Source organism: Pristiophorus japonicus, chromosome 9 (genome assembly GCF_044704955.1).
Source record: "Pristiophorus japonicus isolate sPriJap1 chromosome 9, sPriJap1.hap1, whole genome shotgun sequence".
NCBI classification, from domain to species: domain Eukaryota; kingdom Metazoa; phylum Chordata; class Chondrichthyes; family Pristiophoridae; genus Pristiophorus; species Pristiophorus japonicus.
This window is the reverse complement of record NC_091985.1, coordinates 108,468,058-108,486,653: the sequence shown is the minus strand read 5'-3', so window position 1 is coordinate 108,486,653 and position 18,596 is coordinate 108,468,058. Positions and strand designations below refer to the sequence as shown.

Below are 18,596 nucleotides of genomic sequence, written 5' to 3'. Positions count from 1 at the left end.
CGACATCCGAGCGCTTTCGTCCATCGATGACGCCTAATGTGCCCAGGTTCTGAGCAAGTTTTTGTCATTGTTTGAGTCAGGCATCGGAAGTTTCTTGGGGGCGAAGGTGCAGATCCACTTGATTCCCGGTACATGACCCATCCACCACAAGGCACGTGCGGTGCCATACATGGTGCGAGAGAAAGTGGAGATCGAACTGGACAGGCTGCAACGAGAGGGCATCATCGCGTCGGTTGAGTTCAACGAGTGGGCCAGTCCTATTGTTCCGGTTCTCAAGGGCGATGGCACGATCAGAATTTGTGGGGACTATAAAGTAACGATTAACCGTTTTTCGCTGCAGTACCAGGACCCACTACCCAAGGCAGACGACCTATTTGCGATGCTGGCAGGAGGAAAGATGTTCACCAAGTTGGACCTGACCTCGGCCTACATGACGCAGGAGCTGGCAGAATCTTCGAAAGGCCTCACCTGCATCAACACGCACAAAGGTCTGTTCATCTACAATAGATGCCCGTTTGGGATTCGATCGGCCGCGGCTATTTTTCAAAGGAACATGGAGAGTCTTCTAAAGTTGGTTCTGCGCACCGTGGTTTTCCAAGGACGACATACTGGTCACAGGGACACCATTGAACACTTGCAGAACCTGGAAGAGGTTCTAAGTTAGCTAGATCAGGTTGAAATGCTCGAAGTGTGTTTTCCTGGCGCCAGGGGTCGAGTTCTTAGGGAGAAGAATCGCGGCAGATGGCATCAGACCCACTGGCGCCAAGACGGAGGCCATCAAGAACGCGCTGAGACCACAGAACGTGATGGAGCTGCGGTCGTTCCTGGGACTCCTCAATTATTTTGGTAATTTCCTATCCGGGTTAAGCACCTTGCTAGAACCTCTACACGTGTTGCTACGCTAGGGAAATGTTTGGGTATGGGGGAAATCACAAGAGACAGCGTTTGAGAAAGCCCGAAATCTGTTATGTTCCAACAAACTGCTTGTCCTGTATGATCCTTGTAAACGTTTAGTGCTAGCTTGCTATTCGTCTTCATATGGCGTCGGGTGTGTGTTACAACAAGCAAACGAATCAGGAACATTGTAACCGGTGGCTTATGCATCCAGGAACTTGTCCAAGGCCAAAAGGGCCTATAGCATGATTGAAGAAGAAGCTCTAGCATGCGTTTACGGGGTAAAAAAAATGCATCAGTATCTGTTTGGGCTTAAGTTTGAGTTAGAAACTGACCATAAGCCGCTCATATTGCTATTCTCAGAGAGCAAAGGTATCAATGCCAATGCTTCTGCTCACATCCAAAGATGGGCGCTCACGCTGTCTGCATATAACTATGTAATTCGCCACAGGCCAGTCACAGAGAACTGCGCTGACGCGTTCAGTCGGCTACCGTTGCCCACCACCGGGGTGGAAATGGCACAGCTTGCAGGCTTGCTCTTGGTGATGGATGCATTTGAAATCAAAAAGTCACCCATTACGGCCTGTCAGATCAGGACCTGGACCAGCCAGCATCCTTTACAGTCCCTTGTAAAAAACTGGGAGCTGGTCCAGCATCCCAGCGGAGATGCATGAAGAGATCAAGCTGTTCCAGCGGCGTAAAGACGAAATGTCCATACAGGCGGACTGTCTGTTGTGGGGTAATTGCGTGGTTTTGCCCAAGAAAGGCAGGGAAACATTCATACGCGACCTACACAGTACCCACCTGTGATATATTCACATAGCACAGCACACACAGCTTCCTAACATGGCAGGCAGCTCTCTTGGAAGTCTCCGGAAATCTGCTGGTTCTGTTTATTATTAACCCTGCACTTGCAATACACAATACGTCCACATCCACAGTGTGGAGCTACAAATGTTACAAGCTTACAGACATTACACTTCTCCCTCCTTAATGAAGAAGCCATCATAATAAACATCATACATAACTTTCATGTTTCTACATAACACAGGATATAAACTTTTTTTTTCCATATTTACTAATTTAACTTTACCACTTGTTTTCTGTTTCGAAGAGGATACCTTCGCTCTCGAACAGAATCTTCCAAACATGGTGTCGATTTCACATTCATTCAAGGCCCATCCTGAGGAACGTTTTCCTCCACGGAATTTCCTTGATTTTCATTTGAACTCACTCTAACTTTAGGCTCTTTGTTTTCCTGACTCGGACTCAGACTTTCATTCTGATTCTCTCGTGGATTTGTTTCCAGTACATTGGATTTATGATTTGCTATTGGTATATCAAAACTATCTGAGTCAGAAATAATTGAATCATTCCCACCTTCAAAACTCTTGGTCAAGCACATTCCCAGGTGCTGGTCATGGAGGTCTCCTAATAATTTGAACCTGAATTTGTTTGGTATAACTACTCTTGCACCCCACATGATACAATCTTTATCGACTGATAATTCATTCCTACGAATGAAGAATGGATGTGTATCTTTGTCTGTTATCTGGTTTGGCCATCCATTTGCAATATACTCATACACCTTTGACATCACTGGATCACATTTGGTTGCTCCACCAATCTCTTCAGTTGTGACTGGCAGTTCATCAATGTATGAAAAATAAAACACTTCTTCCCTATCGGGTGTAACTTGTGATGGGGAAGGCAATCTAGACATTGCATTAGCATTACTGTGATCAGCTGATCGTCTGTATTCAATATCATATGTATATGCTGACAAAATCAAAGCCCATCTCTGCATTCAGGCTGCAGCTAATGTTGGAACTGGGGACTTTGGATGGAGGATTGCTGTTAGGGGCTTATGGTCCGTAACGATGGTAAACTTACGACCATACAAGTATTTGTGAAACTTCTTGACCCCAAAAATTAATGCCAAAGCTTCCTTTTCAATTTGCACATAATTACTCTCACTGGCACGGAGTGCATGAAGCAAAAGCAATTGGTCTCTCCTCCCCACTACTTAATACATGAGAGATCACTGCCCCAACTCCATACAGAGAGGCATCACATGCTAGCTTAATCTCCTTAGATATGTCATAATGAACTAACATGGTGCTCTCTACCAATTTGCTTTTACACTCCTTGAATGCTGTATCGCATTCTTTTGACCATTTCCAATGGACCTGTTTTTTCAAAAATTCATTCAGTGGATGTAATACTGTAGCGAAATTTGGTAGGAACTTCCCATAATAGTTCAAAAGACCCAAGAATGAACGAAGTTCAGTGACATTTCTGGGAGTGGGTGCATTTCTGATCGCATTCAATTTTTCCATGGTTGGATGTAAACCATCTTTGTCTATTCTGTACCCTAAGTACTCCACTGAGTTTTTTTAAATAACTCACACTTATGAGCAGACACTCGTATTCTGTGCTTCTCTAGCCGTTTGAGGACTTCATTCAATACATTATTATGAATTTGCCTAGTTGGTGCCGAAATTGGTATATCATCCAAATAACATACTACCCCTTCAATACTTTGCAAAATCTGGTTCATCACCCCTTGGAATATGGCAGGGGCGGAAGACACTCCAAACGGTAGCCTATTAAATTGATATAGACCTAGATGAGTATTTATAGTCAAACATGACTTGGACTCCTCATCTAGTTCAAGCTGTAAGTAGGCATTCGTAAGATCCAGTTTTGAGAAGATCTGACCACCTGTCAGTGTTGTGAACAAATCTTCTATATTCGGCAATGTATTGGGGACATTACCCTCTAGAACCTGGTTTACGATTACTTTATAATCACCACACAATCTTACCTTACCATTGGACTTAGGTACAACAACAATGGGTGTAGCCCAATTACATCGATCTATCTTACAAATAATGTTCTCAGTCTCTAGTCTTTTGAGTTCTTGCTCAACTTTCTCCTTGAGTGCATATGGTACGGAATGTGGCTTGTAGTAAACCAATCTAGCATCCTTCTGTACCCTGACACTCGCCTTGAAGCCTTGGATCGGATTGCCTGTTTCGCAGAACACCTTCGATACTGCTTGATAACCTCATCCGTTGATGAAAATCTCGCTTCCACACAGAAAATCTTATTCCAATCCAGTTTCAGTGAGCTCAACCAATTTCTTCCTAGTAAGGCAGGCTTGTCTCCTTTCACTACTATTAGAGGCAAGTTCTGAAATTGATCTTTATATTTCACCGGTACGGTGATATGACCTACCACAGGAATTTTCTCTCCCGAGTAGCCTCGCAGCTCTATCTTGGCTTTCTCCAGTTGAAAATCACACAATTTGTCGCGATATAGTGACTCCGGTACTACACTCACAGATGCACCCATGTCAATTTCCATTGGTATCTTGAATCCCGCAACATCTATGTGGATTTTGATGCTTCCCGAATCGCTGTCCATTAACCTCGTGCTCCTGATGACGTGTAACTCTAACATCTCCTCGTCCTGTTGTTGTTCTTCCATGCTATGCAGTCTCTTGGCATTTCTACTCATAGCTTTGAACGCTGGACTCATAGCTTTGAAGACTGGTTTATCCTTCAGTCAGCATGCCTTCGCAAGATGCCCAGTCTTCCTGCAGAAGAAACACTCTGCCTTCATGTATGGACAACTTTGAGCAATGTGTTGTCCCAGGCACCTATAGCATGACTTCAACGCTCTGTTAGAATTTCCAGTTTCTGAGACTTTAGGCCCCCACCATCTTTTACTTTGAACCTGCAGGTGATTTACCTCGGTTGACTGACGATGCTAATTATTATTTAATTCTCGGGAATATTGTTCGGCCATGCCCATCGACCTCACTAACTGACAAGCAATCTCAAAAGTCAAGTCATCCATTGTCACTAACTTCCTTCTGATTGCATCATTTTTCACCCCACAAACAAAACGATCCCAAAATGCTCGGTTTTAAAAGTTTCCAAAATTACAGTGCATCGATAGCTTTTTTAATGCTATGATGTAATCACTGATACTTTCATCAGCCTTTTGATTCTGAATCCCGAAAGGATAGCTTTCTGCAATTTCTAACGGATTGGGGTTATAGTGCTGCTCCAGCTTCGTTAAAATCTCTTTAGTCCTTTGGCTTGTCAGGGACAAGCAGATTTACAAGGGTTTCATATAATGCCGGACCCGCCTCCGATAAGAAGATTGCTTTCTTACGTTCCAACACAGTCCGGTTCTGGACTGTATTGTCCGGAACTTCAATTATGTTATTTGCAATGAAATACATTTCTAGCCGATACACATATGCTTTAAAACGTTGTGTCTATATTCACCCAAAAGTCCCAATACACCAACCATTTTAATCTCTAGCTGTTCACACCGTGTGCTGTATTTTACCTCGGATTTTGTAGCTTTTTCCAAAGACAGAAACTTCTAAAGTCGCTCTGTTGGCTGGCTGAATCCTTCACCAACAAAATTTAAGCTTTAAATCATCCGAAAAATCCCATCTCACCGCCAAATGTGATATATTCACAGAGCACAGCATACACAGCTTCCTAACACGGCAGGCAGCTCTCTCGGAAGTCACCGGAAATCTGCCGGTTCTGTTTATTATTAACCCTGCACTTGCAGTACACAATACGTCCACATCCACGGTGTGGAGCTACAAACATTACAAGCTTACAGACATTACACCACCCAGGCATAGTAACGCTGAAAGCTGTAGCTAGAGCTAAAGCTGTAGTGTGGTGGCCCGGCATCGACTCGGATTTGGAGTCTTGCGTGCGCCAATGCTACGCTTGCTCTCAACAGAGCAATGCACCCAGGGAGGCACCGCTAAGTTTGTGGTCATGGCCCTCCAAACCATGGTCTAGGATCCATGTTAACTTTGCTGGCCCGTTTCTAGGCAAAATGTTCTTGGTTGTTGTGGATGCTTATTCTACGTGGATTGAGTGTGTAATAATGTCTGTGAGCATGTCCACTGCCACCATCGAAAGCCTACAAGCCATGTTTACCACGCATGGCCTGCCTGATGTCCTTGTCAGCGACAATGGGCTGTGCTTCACCAGTGCTGAATTCAAGGAATTCATGACCCACAATGGGATCAAGCATGTCACATCTGCCCCGTTCAAGCCCGCAGCCAACGGCCAGGCAGAACAGGCAGTCCAAACCATCAAGCAAAGCTTGAAACGCGTTTCGGAAGGCTCCCTGCAGACCCACCTGTCCCAAGTACTGCTCAGCTACCGCACCAGACCCCACTCGCTCACTGGGGTTTCCCCTGCCGAGCTGCTCATGAAAAGGGCGCTCAAAACAAGGTTTTCTCTCATCCACCTCTATGATCACGTCGAGGGCAGGCGGCATCAACAAAGCATGTACCATGATCGCGCAAATTTGTCACGTGATATTGAAGTCAATGACCCTGTATTTGTACTCAACTATGGAAATGGTCCCAAATGGCTTGCTGGCCCTGTCATAGCCAAAGAAGGGAGTAGGGTGTTTCAGGTCAAACTTGCAAATGGACTAACTTGCAGAAAGCATTTGGACCAAACCAAACTGCGATTCACAGACTGTCACGAGCAACCTAAAGAGGATACCACCAACTTCAACCCTCCGACACACACACAAGTGGCAACAGACATCACGGTTGACCACAAAGCTGAACTCATCATCCCCAGCAGTTCAGCAAGGCCAGCTACGCAGCAGCCCAGCGAAGGCCCAACCAACTCACCTGCACCTGCATTTGTACCGAGACGATCGACTAGGGAGTGAAAAGTCCCAGATTGTCTCACCCTGTAAATAAGTGTACTATTGACTTTGGGAGGGAGTGATGATATGTATGCAACCCTATGTAACCAGCATTCTACCGCCACCAGAGGGCATATCTGTTGGAGTCCCAAGGGATCCCAGCATCCCTTGGGAGCACTGCATATAAGCAGGCCTCCCATGCTGTACCAATACTCTGGAGTTAGAATAAAGAGACTAAAGTCACACTTACTCACGTCTGCAGTACTCAATCACATTACTTTATGCTGGACATAACACCTTTCATCCCCAAGATCTTTGCTCGGTCTCCTCCCTCTTCCTCTCAGTTCATGCTGCCATCCTTATCTTTTACCCTCCCCCAGTTCATGCTGGAAATCTGCTCACTTTTCCACCCAACACATGTTGGCAATCTCTCCCCCTCCTGTTTCATGCTGGCTCTACCTTGCCCCCTGACACTCTTCTTTGCCTCTCAATCCATGCTGGCCATCTTTTCCTTCTCTTTTCTTAGTTCATGCTAATACCATGCCTCCCCATCTATTTCATCCTGAGACCCTTCTCATCCCCTCAACCCCTTTCTGGCATTCTTCTGCAGCTGCCACACTCCTTCCCACTCATGCTACTCTTGGCTCTTCTGCCTCGAAGTTGCTCCTGGATCCACTCTTCAGCACTATGTATATATCTTATATTCTGCTGCTGCTTCTTCAAGAGATTGACCGCTGTATACACTGTGAGTTAGAGCTGCTGATCTTTCAAAACTATTGTGAGAATTCCCACCCACAGTCTGCAGTGGTGTTCAATCTCCTGGAGGAGCGACAGGTACGAGCTGGAAGAGGCATTGAGGGGGGAACTTGGAGCGGTGTTGATTTCCTTGCACAAAAATGGACAAGTGGGAACACTGACGTCCATGCGAAACATGAATGGCTGCCATGTATGGACATGTTTTTGGAAGTCTCATGCGCTGTTACTGATCTCAAGCACTCTGCTGGGGAAAGATGGTGAGTGATGGCCAAGCACTTTATCACTGTGAGGTGGGGGTGGGGGGGGGTTGCAAAATTTGGGAGAAAGTGTCACCAAATTGCTGCTCTGCACCTCCTGGTGGTTGTCTCAAGAATAGCCTGGGAGCAAGTTGCCTGTGCTTTCCCTCCTGACCACAGTTTGTGAGTAATCTGAATAGTTTAGAAGGGAGAGTGAATGGAAATAAACTGGAAAAACAGAAGGTACATTCTGTCACCAAAAAAGCCCCAGGGTTTCAAAAAGCATTCTCACAATTCCTGGGCCGTTAACATCATAACAAATTCAACAGAACCGAATGTGAAAAAAATAATCATTTTACTCACCAGTATCAATGAACATGAAAATATCATAAACTTGAACAGTCACTCCAAGGATATTGTATCCTTGGATATCGATTCATGAGGTAACGTTTCCTGCTTGACTAATAAAACTTTTTCAAAATGTCCCTTCATCTTTGGATATAGCTCCAGTGTTTCCTTAAAGTCTGCCTTTGAAATGGTATAGAATTTACATGGTGTAACAGCTGTCACAGTGGCTTCCCTTTTCTCATCAGTTAGGATACTCATCTCTACAAGAGAAGATAAATAAACATTGATACCTTTGGCTTAAAGACATGAAAGTTCTGCATACAGTAGTCTTTCAGCGATGTCTAGATTATTAAAGTACTTTTAAACCAGCCTGGTTAGGCCAGAATCATTACCGAAACAACTCACACAGAGCCTATTAATTTATATAAGACATTCAGCAGTCTGGAAAACTCCACTTGCCAATTAGTCTGTCCTTAGTTTTAAGATTTGTGAGTTGAAAAACAAAGCATCTTACGAACTTGTAACATCAGTATGTTTCTCTCTCATTTCCATCTCCAATTCCCAAATGCTTCTTTCTCCACTTTCTTGTTATTACTTTATCAATTGTGACCTTCTATAGCTCTTTATTTACCTTGGTTCTTCAACTATACCAAACGCAGTAAACGTTTTCGGATTTATATTTGCCTACATTTTGAAAGTAATTCATAAAGCACTTTGGGACTATATAAGTGCAAATTATTTCTGTCTTTACTTGCTCTGGTTAAAGTTTAAACAACAGCCTGAGGCAAATAACAGGCTAGGTGAGTTCTGTAAAAAGAGCTCCTCGTCAAGTAGTGGGCATTTTCTAACAGTCTTTTATGATTTTGATAATCGTCATTTGATGCTATTGCCATTATTGGAGAGCCTCACTGTATGGCTATATTCACAATGCACTGCCATATGACTACATAATTGTCCACAATAAAGATCTTAGGGGTCAAAATTCAGTTTCTACCGCCACCCATTACCGCACGTGGGAGGCGGCTACTGGGCGGTGGCTAATGGGCGGCAAAGGCTTACCTTCAATGGTAAGCAGCGTCCACGCCTACACAGAAATTCAGTTGGCTCTTTGGCAGAGGTGCTGGTGATGTCATCCAGCATGCAACGCCTCCTTGGCGCCTCTATCACGATATTTAGTTTGAATGTCTGCCTTCCCGGCAGGCATTCTTACAGCTTGGAAAAAGTGATGAGTAAACAGCGGAACTCGGGCGGAATCAGCCAGAGAGCAAGCTAAGTTTTTTTCTTTCTTTCTTCATTTTTTAATTCGTTTGTGTGTGGGTCGGAGAAGTTTGAGGATTTTTTCTTTCTTCCCTTTTCTTCCCATTTTCCGATGCAAAGTTCAGTTGGCCTCCTGAGCTCCCACCCGAGGATGAATGTGCAATGCCACTTTTTAACACTGCTCTCTCATCTTTGGGTGTAAAAACTGAATTTGGCAGTTGGAAGCTGCACCTCATGCCTGGTGGTAAAATCAGCACTCAGGTGGTGACACCGCCTCAAAAATGGAGGTGCCAAATTTCGACCCCTTAGAGTTTTGGAATTCCCAATTTCAGAGAAGATTGTACAGAATTTTGAGAAAAGCTATTTTGTGTTTTTTTCTGTTTGTGTTATAAAAGGTTGTTTCATAGGAGATCAGTAAATAATTTACAAGCAGTATTAAATCTTGTTAAATCATTCTATGGTAAATGAATGATGTGAGAGGTGTATATCTATATATGTATAAAACCTGACCTTTAATATACTGAAATGTTACACTATACTCAATTTCACATTTTTTGGGGAATTCAGTAGGATGCCATGCGCCTTTAAATATATTCACACTGTTTAATTTATTTGTTAAAAAATGATTACAGCTGCCTGGATGCGTTTACAGGGCAACAGCATATTTCCCGAGAAGCAGCAGCAAAGGTCCAATAAACACCATAAAATCTCAGAACACTGCAAATGAGGAATATGAAAAGACAATTCAGCCAAACTAGCTCATTCCTTTACTTTTTTAATTCAGACATCACATTCAAATTAATGTTTCCACTGAGATTATTCATTTCTACTTGTAAGAGTAATGCATCTTGATAGCTCATCATTTTACAAGCTCTATATGAATCATTTGTTTGCAGCTGGTAAGTGATTGGGCCCTTGAAATTCTGTGGCAAAGGCATTCAATATCTATGGCATAAGTTTTTAAATACCATGACAATTCAAAACAATTGTTTTCTCAACAAAACATGCTTTGTTTGAAAAAAACTATGCTTTATCATGTCATTAAAACATCTAGAAGTGCATCACATAATGAATTGCTATTTTTGGAGTGGCTAATTATTTCGCCAAAGAACCATCTGGTTCAGAGAATTCCACAGATTTACAACCCTCTGAGAGAAGAAATTCCTCCTCATCTCAATTTTGAAAAAATGCCCCTTAGTTCTAGATTTCCCCACGAGTGGAAACATCCTCTCTGCATCTACCTTGTCGAGCCCCCTCAGTATCTTGTATGTTTCAATGGGGCTAGACTTTCCACTATGATCGCTATCACCCAAAAATGGGCCACATTTCCAGCCATAGTGCTTTTTTTATTTTTCAGGATCGCTGGAATATCACCCATTTTCAAAACCACTAGTTTCACCTTTTTCATTTGGGCAAAAGCCTTACCGATGTGATTTGGGCCTTAGCGATGTATTCAGTCGTGCAAGGCTGGCGTCCATAGCAATGGCTGTTCTGTGCATGCACGTTTTTTTTTAGCAAGGAAGTTTTCCCGTGATTTGGGAGTTCAAAGGTCATCTGTGCATGCTCAGAAGAGTGAAAGAGAGGGAAAGAGAAGGAAAGCTGTCTGTTCACGTGAAACATGTCCAGTGATAGCAGTATGCAGCAGGAGGAACTGTCAGGGAGAAGGAGGGTGAAAGCCTTCTCAGATGAGGTGAATGAAGCCCTCATTAATGAGATGGAGAATAGGTGAGGCCAATTAACCCGGGATGGGCGTGGGAAACCTCCCCCACAGACATATCAAAATATATGGGGCGATATTGCCGCCGTTATATAATCTGTGGCCCACGATAAGCGTGAGGCAGTCCAGTGCCACAAGAGGTAGAACAGCCTGGTTGCTTCGGCAAGAGTAAGTATTAAATTATTATATTTTAAATTGTAATGATGCACTGAATTAATTAGAATGTAAATCTGCCAGATTGTAATTAAGCTGGGTAATCTTGGGTAGCTTCCCTGCTAAGATTTGGACTGGGGTCGGAACCTGCGCCCTTTAAGTCTAATTTTGCTGAGATGCCTTACATTTAATCAACAGTATTAATTATTATTATTTAAAGGAATGACTGGAAACAGAGAGACCACAAACATTCAGCATTTCTACCACTTCAGTTTAGAAGGAGAATGTTTGTGTGCTGTGAGCAAGTCTTTAACTTGGGCACCATCTCCTTTTTGGTTACGTTGGTGGATGGGGCACAACTGAGCACTGAGGAGTCCTGTCACCTTTACCCAGACTGTGTGAGTCTCTCCGGCTGCTGTCACTCACACAGTGACCCAACCCCTGGACTGGGGGAGAGCTGCCCTGGCTCACTATCTGCCCTGGGACACTTTCGGACATGAGCTCTGGCCACACCGAGCACAGCCCATGGACACGGTGCCCCCTCCCATTATAGTCCTGTTATTGCCGAGCTCACCAGCTGTCCTGATTCTCCCCCCCCCGGGGGACCTCCATCGATTCAAATAAACTGTCTACCTTCCCTCAGGCACCGAATGGCACGGCCTGAGAATGGGGCCTTTCTTGGAGATTGTACGCGAGATGTTTGGTGTCAAGCATTAGTTCATAAACACGATCTTATTAAATATTTTCTCTGAACGTAGATGTTATAACCATGCATCCATTGTGGATACAAACCGTATTAGCATATAACATTAAAGTTATGGATGAATAGAATGTGGGGTGACTAATTGTGGATTACAATATCTGTTGTGTTTCCATAATAGTACCAAGTCAATTAGTTTATGCCATGCTCTTGTCACGTTTGCAGAGGAAGATATCTAAGAATCATGCCGAGCAGAGGTGGACCGGAGGAGGGCCTGCTGAGCTCCACCCACTCACAGATTTAGAAGAATGTGCTGCAGCACTAGTGGGCACCCACAATCATTCATCCACCCGTGGTGGTGCAGATCTCATTTTTGCGCCACGTGATTAATGTGTAAAGCAGTGGTAAACCAGTGGTAATTTAAAGTAATTTAATGGCATTTTATTATAATATATGAATGATGTAATGTTATGCATGCAGCTTCTGTACTCTCATGTTAATCATATGTAACGTCTCTCGTTCACATTTATTGCAGTAGTGTTGCACCTCGTACATATGCCAGTGCAGCGCAAGCATCCTCATGTCTCCCCTTGTCTTCTAATGACCTCAATTATGTTTTGCAGCTCCCCAGATGCAAAGGGAGGCCCCTGCATGAACACCTATACCCCTGCAGGTTGTCATCACCACGGATGACGAACGGGAAACTGAGGAGGAGGAAGATGAGCCAGAGTTGTCATCTGTGGTACCTGCGGCCACTTCATCCTCAATGAATGAAGTAGCATGGCCAAGCAGCTTGCAGCAGGCCACTCCAAGGTGTCCAGTGTCCATGCTGACCCCACGGAGGTTGAGTCAGCGAGGTAGGCATGCGCAACGACGGGCAGATGCAATGAGGACATGGTGTCACTGTCAAGGGCGAGCGTCGACATAGGTCGAGAGCTCCTCCAGGCGCTTGGTGGGTTGACCGGCAACATTGCCACACTGTCCGCGCAAATAATGGAGGGCATGGAGCAGATAGTTGCGGCAATGGGGCGAATGACCGACTCTGTCAATGCCTTGCGGCATGTGATAATTTCGGGAGATGGCACTGCACCCCAAGGTACCGTACCACCAACCACCACGACAGATGCAAGGCATGAGGAAGAACTTCCTTCTGACTCAGAAGCAGTTTCTTCGCAAACGTCTTCTCCTCCAGCCACTGAGGTCATTCTGCCAACGTTCCCTCCCGCCCCCACAGCAGCAGGCCTTGAGGTGCTCTGCTGCAAGACATCTTGGTCCCATTACTCAGGTAGTTAGTGGGAAATGGGGGGTTATGACAAGGGGAGGGGTCAAGGTGCAGGAGGGAAGCGTGGCCGCAGGTGGGGGGGGGGGCGGTCTGTATATTGTTGTTATAAAAAAAATTGTTGAATGTTCACTGTTGGGGATGGTGGGAGGGTGTTGTTATATTGTTCTGTTAAAAATGTTGTTGACTGTTGGGGATTTTGGGGGGTGGGGGGTGTTATATATATATATTTGTTAAAAAAAATTAAATTATGTGTTCAATTATTAAACATTTTTATTTAAGTTTACAATTGTTGTGAAGTGTCTTCTAATAACGCAAGGTAAAACATCAATACAATGGTTGGAAAGAATGGCCATGGCCAGGCCAGGCCAGACCAGGCAAGGATGAAACGTAATGCAATTGTAACTGTCACCAACGTAACTTCACGCAAAGCGTTCATTTATGAGCTGCTGACGCAAGAGTTTTGCAGCTGTGTAACTACCACGGTGCTTTTCCAGTGTTGTGGAGGGGAGGGGGGGGGGCATGGGGGCATGGGTTCATCACCAGGCTGATTGTCCTCTCCGAGGTTCTTGTCCTCCTCTTCCTTCTCCCCTCTCTCCCAAGGTGGCCCGGTGATCCCATCTGGCAATTGTTGCCTCTCCCGATAGCTAGGTTATGCAACATGCAGCACACCACAATGAACTCAGTGACCTGCTCAGGGTGGTATTGTAGGTTGACTCCTGAGTGGTCCAGGCATCTGAAGCGCTGCTTAAGCACTCCAATTGTCTTTCCGATGATATTGCGTATATTGGTCATAGGGAAGTTTATAAAGTCCATCCTGTATGTGTAAAGGGCTTCAGTCACCTGTTGAATGCAGCAATGTGTGGCGTGCTGAGAGATACCATAAATGTCGCCAGCTGAGGCTTGAAAGGAGCACGATGCGTAGAAGGAAAGTGCTGCAGTAACCTTATCCTCAATGGGCAGTGCAGTCCTGATGGTGCTGGATGGCTGCAGATCTCCCTTAATTAGCTGGCATAACTCACTGATGACCTCCTTTCAGAAGCGCAGTCTTCTAACGCATGTGTAATTGGACAAGTCCAGGTATGATTGCTTATCCCTGTAAATGCGTTGGGTGTAACATCTCCTCCTTCACATTAGTCTGCCACCTCTTTGATTGGGCACATAATGCTCTTCAATCAACCTTCTCCCATCTATGTTCTGAAGCATGCGATTAGTCATCAATACTGGTTGAGAAATTACAGGCCCCATCACTATAAAGCAGTATAAAAGTCCTTAATTTGTCCTCAACGAATGCAAATGTAATTAGGTGATTGGCAAGAGTCAAAAAGGCCCTTAAAATCACTCAAAAATTGCTTCTCCTGACAAGCACTACAAGCAGCCTTTTATTAAAGATCATCCGAGTTACAAAATGGTGCCCGTAGTGCCGAGTTAAAGTCAGGTGATTGCAGCTTTACTTCAGCGTCGTTTTGGGCCAGCGATCGTTTGAGTGAATTATGAGCGAAATGCGGCAAGTAACGCTCGGCAATAATCTAGGCCATAATTGGGCGTTAGTTTCCATTATAAACACTATTCTCGGCCTTGCACGAGCATGACGTCATTTTTTTTTTTTTAAAGAGGCCGGGCATGCAGCTCATTCATGTATCCAAAAGTTGCACCGGCGATAAATGGGCTATAATCGGGCACTAGTTTCCACTTTTCAGCAAATATGGGCGATAGCCCGCATTTCAGCACTTATATGGACGTTAAATGGACGATAAATGGGCAATGATGTACTGAAAGCCTAGCCCCAAGATCAGCTCTCATTCTTCTAAACTTCAATGAGTATAGGCCCAACCTGCTCAGCCTTTCTTCATACCTCAACCCCGTCATCTCTGGAATCAACCAAGTGAACCTTCTCTGAACTGCCTCCAATGCAAGTATATCCCTAAGGAGACCAAAACTGTACGCAGTACTCTTGGTGTGGCCTTACCAATACCCTGTACACTTGTAGCAAGACTTCTCTGCTTTTATACTCCATCCCCTTTGCAATAAAGGCCATTTGCCTTCCTGATTAACTGCTGTACCTGCATACTAACTTTTTGTGTTTCATGCACAAGGATCCCCAGGTCCCTCTGTATGCAGCATTTTGTAATTTCTGTCCAGTTAAATAATACTTTATGCTTTTTTATTTTTTCTGCCAAAGTAGATAACCTCACACTTTCCCACATTATACACCATCTGCCAAATTTTTGCCCACTCACTTAGCCTATCTATATCCCTTTGTGATTTTTTTGTGTCCTTCTCACAACTTGCTTTCCCACCCACCTTTGTACCATCAGCAAACTTGGTTACATTACACTCGGTCCCTTCATCCAAGTCATTAATATAGATTGTAAATAGTTGAGGCCTCAGCACTGATCACTGTGGAACCCCACTAGCTACCATTTGCCAACCGGAAAATTACCCATTTATCCCGACTCTGTTTTCTGTTAGTTAGCCAATCCTCTATCCATGCTAATATATTACTCCCAACCCCGTGAACTTTTATCTTGTTCAGTAATCTTTTATGTGGCACCTTATAGAATGCCTTCTGGAAATCCAAATACACCCATATCCACCCTGCGCGTTACATCCTCAAAGAACTCCAGGAAATTTATCAAATATGATTTCCCTTTCATAAAACCATGCTGACTCTGCTTGACTGTATTATACTTTTCCAAATGTCGTGCTAGTATTTCCTCAATAATGGACTCCAGCATTTTCCCAACGACAGATGTTAGGCTAACTGGTCTATAGTTCCCTGCTTTCTGTCTGCCTCCTTTTTAAAATAAAGGTGTTACATTTGTGGTTTTCCAATCTGCTGGGATCTCACCAGAATCTAGGGAATTTTGGTAGATTAGAACATAATAACTTAAGAAATAGGAGCAGGAGTAAGCCACCTGGCGCCTCGAGCCTGCTCCGCCATTTAATAAGATCGTGGTTGATCTGATCATGGACTCAGCTCCACTTTCCTACCCGCTCCCCATAACTCTTCATTCCCTTATCGCTCAAACATCTCTCTATCTCCGCCTTATATATATTCAATGACCCAGCCTCGATAGCTCTCTGGGGCAGAGAATTCCATAGATTTACAACCTTCTGAGAAAATAAATTCTGCCGAGATAACAGAGAAAGAAATCACAGATGAGCATGTACAGTTATAATTCCAGAGTCTCTGCATTACTTTATTTTAAAAAAATGTATATATTTTTTCTATATGAGCAAAATGACTACAAAATGTTAAGTAGGTAAATTGTACTAAATAGAACTTGACACAATTCTGGAATATTGTTCAGAATATGCAGGATGAAGCTTCTCTTTATCTACTTTATCAAATCCTTTTATCATTCTAAACACCTTAATTAGATCACCACACAAATATATATACTCAAGAGAATACAACCAAAGATTATCCAACCTCTCGTCATAATTTAACCCTTTAAATCCTGGTATCATTTTGGTAAATCTGCATTGTACTAATAGGGCAATATATCTTTCCTGAGGCGCAGTGCCCAGAACTGAACACAATACTCCAGATGGGGTCTGACCAAGGCGTTTCTGTGTCCGCAACCGAGACTCCAGGATGGTATGTTGCTTCCTTGGTGCAAGTGTCAAGGATGTCTCGGAGTGGGTGCAGGACATTCTGAAAAGGGAGGGTGAACAGCCAGTTGTCGTGGTGCACATTGGTACCAACGATACAGGTAAAAAAAGGGATGAGGTCCTACGAGACGAATTTAAGGAGCTAGGAGCTAAATTAAAACGTAGGACCTCAAAAGTAGTAATCTCGGGATTGCTACCAGTGCCACGAGCTAGTCAGAGTAGGAATCGCAGGATAGCGCAGATGAATACGTGGCTTGAGCAGTGGTGCAGCAGGGAGGGATTCAAATTCCTGGGGCATTGGAACCGGTTCTGGGGGAGGTGGGACCAGTACAAACCGGACGGTCTGCACCTGGGCAGGACTGGAATCAATGTCTTAGGGGGAGTGTTTGCTAGTGCTGTTGGGGAGGAGTTAAACGAATATGACAGGGGGATGGGAACCAATGCAGGGAGACAGAGGGAAACAAAATGGCGACAAAAGCAAAAGACAGAAAGGAGATGAGTAAAAGCGGAGGGCAGAGAAACCCAAGGCAAAAAACAAAAAGGGCCAAATTCTAAAGGGTCAAAGTGTAATAAAGAGGCAAACATGAAAGCTCGGTGCCTCAATACAAGGAGTATTCGGAACCCAGGAGAGGGCTCTGACAAGGGCTCGAGTGGGTGAGAGCTCAGATGAACATGACCCCAAGAAAGAATTCAAAAGGCAGGAGGCAACAGAGCAGAGTAGCACTGGGGTAAGTGTAAACCACAAGGTGATAGGAAGGGACAATATGTGTGAATATAAAGGGGCTGAATGAGGGGTCAAAACTAAAAATCATGGTTTAAAAACTAGGATTAAAACACTCTACCTAAACGCACGCAGCATTCGAAATAAAGTAAATGAGTTGACGGCACAAATCATTACAAATGGGTATGATTTGGTGGCCATTACAGAAACGTGGTTGCAGGGTGGCCAAGACTGGGAATTAAACATGCAGGGGTATCTGACAATTCGGAAAGATAGACAAGAAGGGAAAAGAGGTGGGGTAGCTCTATTAATAAGGGATGATATCAGGGCAGTTGTGAGAGACGATATTGGCTCTAATGAACAAAATGTTGAATCATTGTGGGTGGAGATTAGAGATAGTAAGGGGAAAAAGTCACTGGTGGGCGTAGATTATAGGCCCCCAAATAATAACTTCACGGTGGGGCGGGCAATAATCAAGGGAATAATGGAGGCATGTGAAAAAGGAACGGCAGTAATCATGGGGGAACTTAACCTATATATCGATTGGTCAAATCAAATCGCACGGGGTAGCCTTGAGGAGGAATTCATAGAATGTATACAGGATTGTTTCTTAGAACAGTATGTTACAGAACCTACAAGGGAGCAAGCTATCTTAGATCTGGTCCTGTGTAATGAGACAGGAATAATAAACGATCTCCTAATAAAAGATCCTCTCGGAATGAGTGATCACAGTATGGTTGAATTTGTAATACAGATTGAGGGTGAGGAAGTAGTGTCTCAAACGAGCGTACTATGCTTAAACAAAGGGGACTACAGTGGGATGAGGACAGAGTTGGCTAAAGTAGACTGGGAACACAGACTAAATGGTGGCACAATTGAGGAACAGTGGAGGACTTTTAAGGAGCTCTTTCATAGTGCTCAACAAAAATATATTCCAGTGAAAAAGAAGGACGGTAAGAGAAGGGATAACCAGCCGTGGATAACCAAGGAAATAAAGGAGAGTATCAAATTAAAAACCAATGCGTATAAGGTGGCCAAGGTTCGTAGGAAACTAGAAGATTGGGAAAAGTTTAAACGACAGCAAAGAATGATGAAGAAAGCAATAAAGAAAGGAAAGATAGATCACGAAAGTAAACTTGCGCAAAACATAAAAACAGATAGTAAAAGCTTTTACCGGTATATGAAACGGAAAAGAGTGACTAAAG

General features: G+C 43.9%; 1 protein-coding gene across 8 annotated transcripts in view; it reads right to left on the bottom strand.

The window, feature by feature from the left end:
* The window catches only part of LOC139272658 (potassium/sodium hyperpolarization-activated cyclic nucleotide-gated channel 1-like), a 609,801-nt gene that overhangs the window by 83,822 nt on the left and 507,383 nt on the right, over positions 1-18,596 (bottom strand). For 5 of the 8 annotated variants that reach the window (XM_070888734.1, XM_070888736.1, XM_070888739.1 and 2 more), the window contains one exon: positions 7,962-8,206. The exons of 2 other annotated variants lie outside the window; for them this stretch is intronic. In XM_070888734.1, the coding sequence (XP_070744835.1) occupies positions 8,001-8,206 (206 nt within the window). In that variant the 3' untranslated portion in view covers positions 7,962-8,000. Of the gene's footprint in view, positions 1-7,961; positions 8,207-18,596 lie in introns of those variants that run through there. One more of the 8 variants, XR_011594929.1, reaches the window with a different exon arrangement.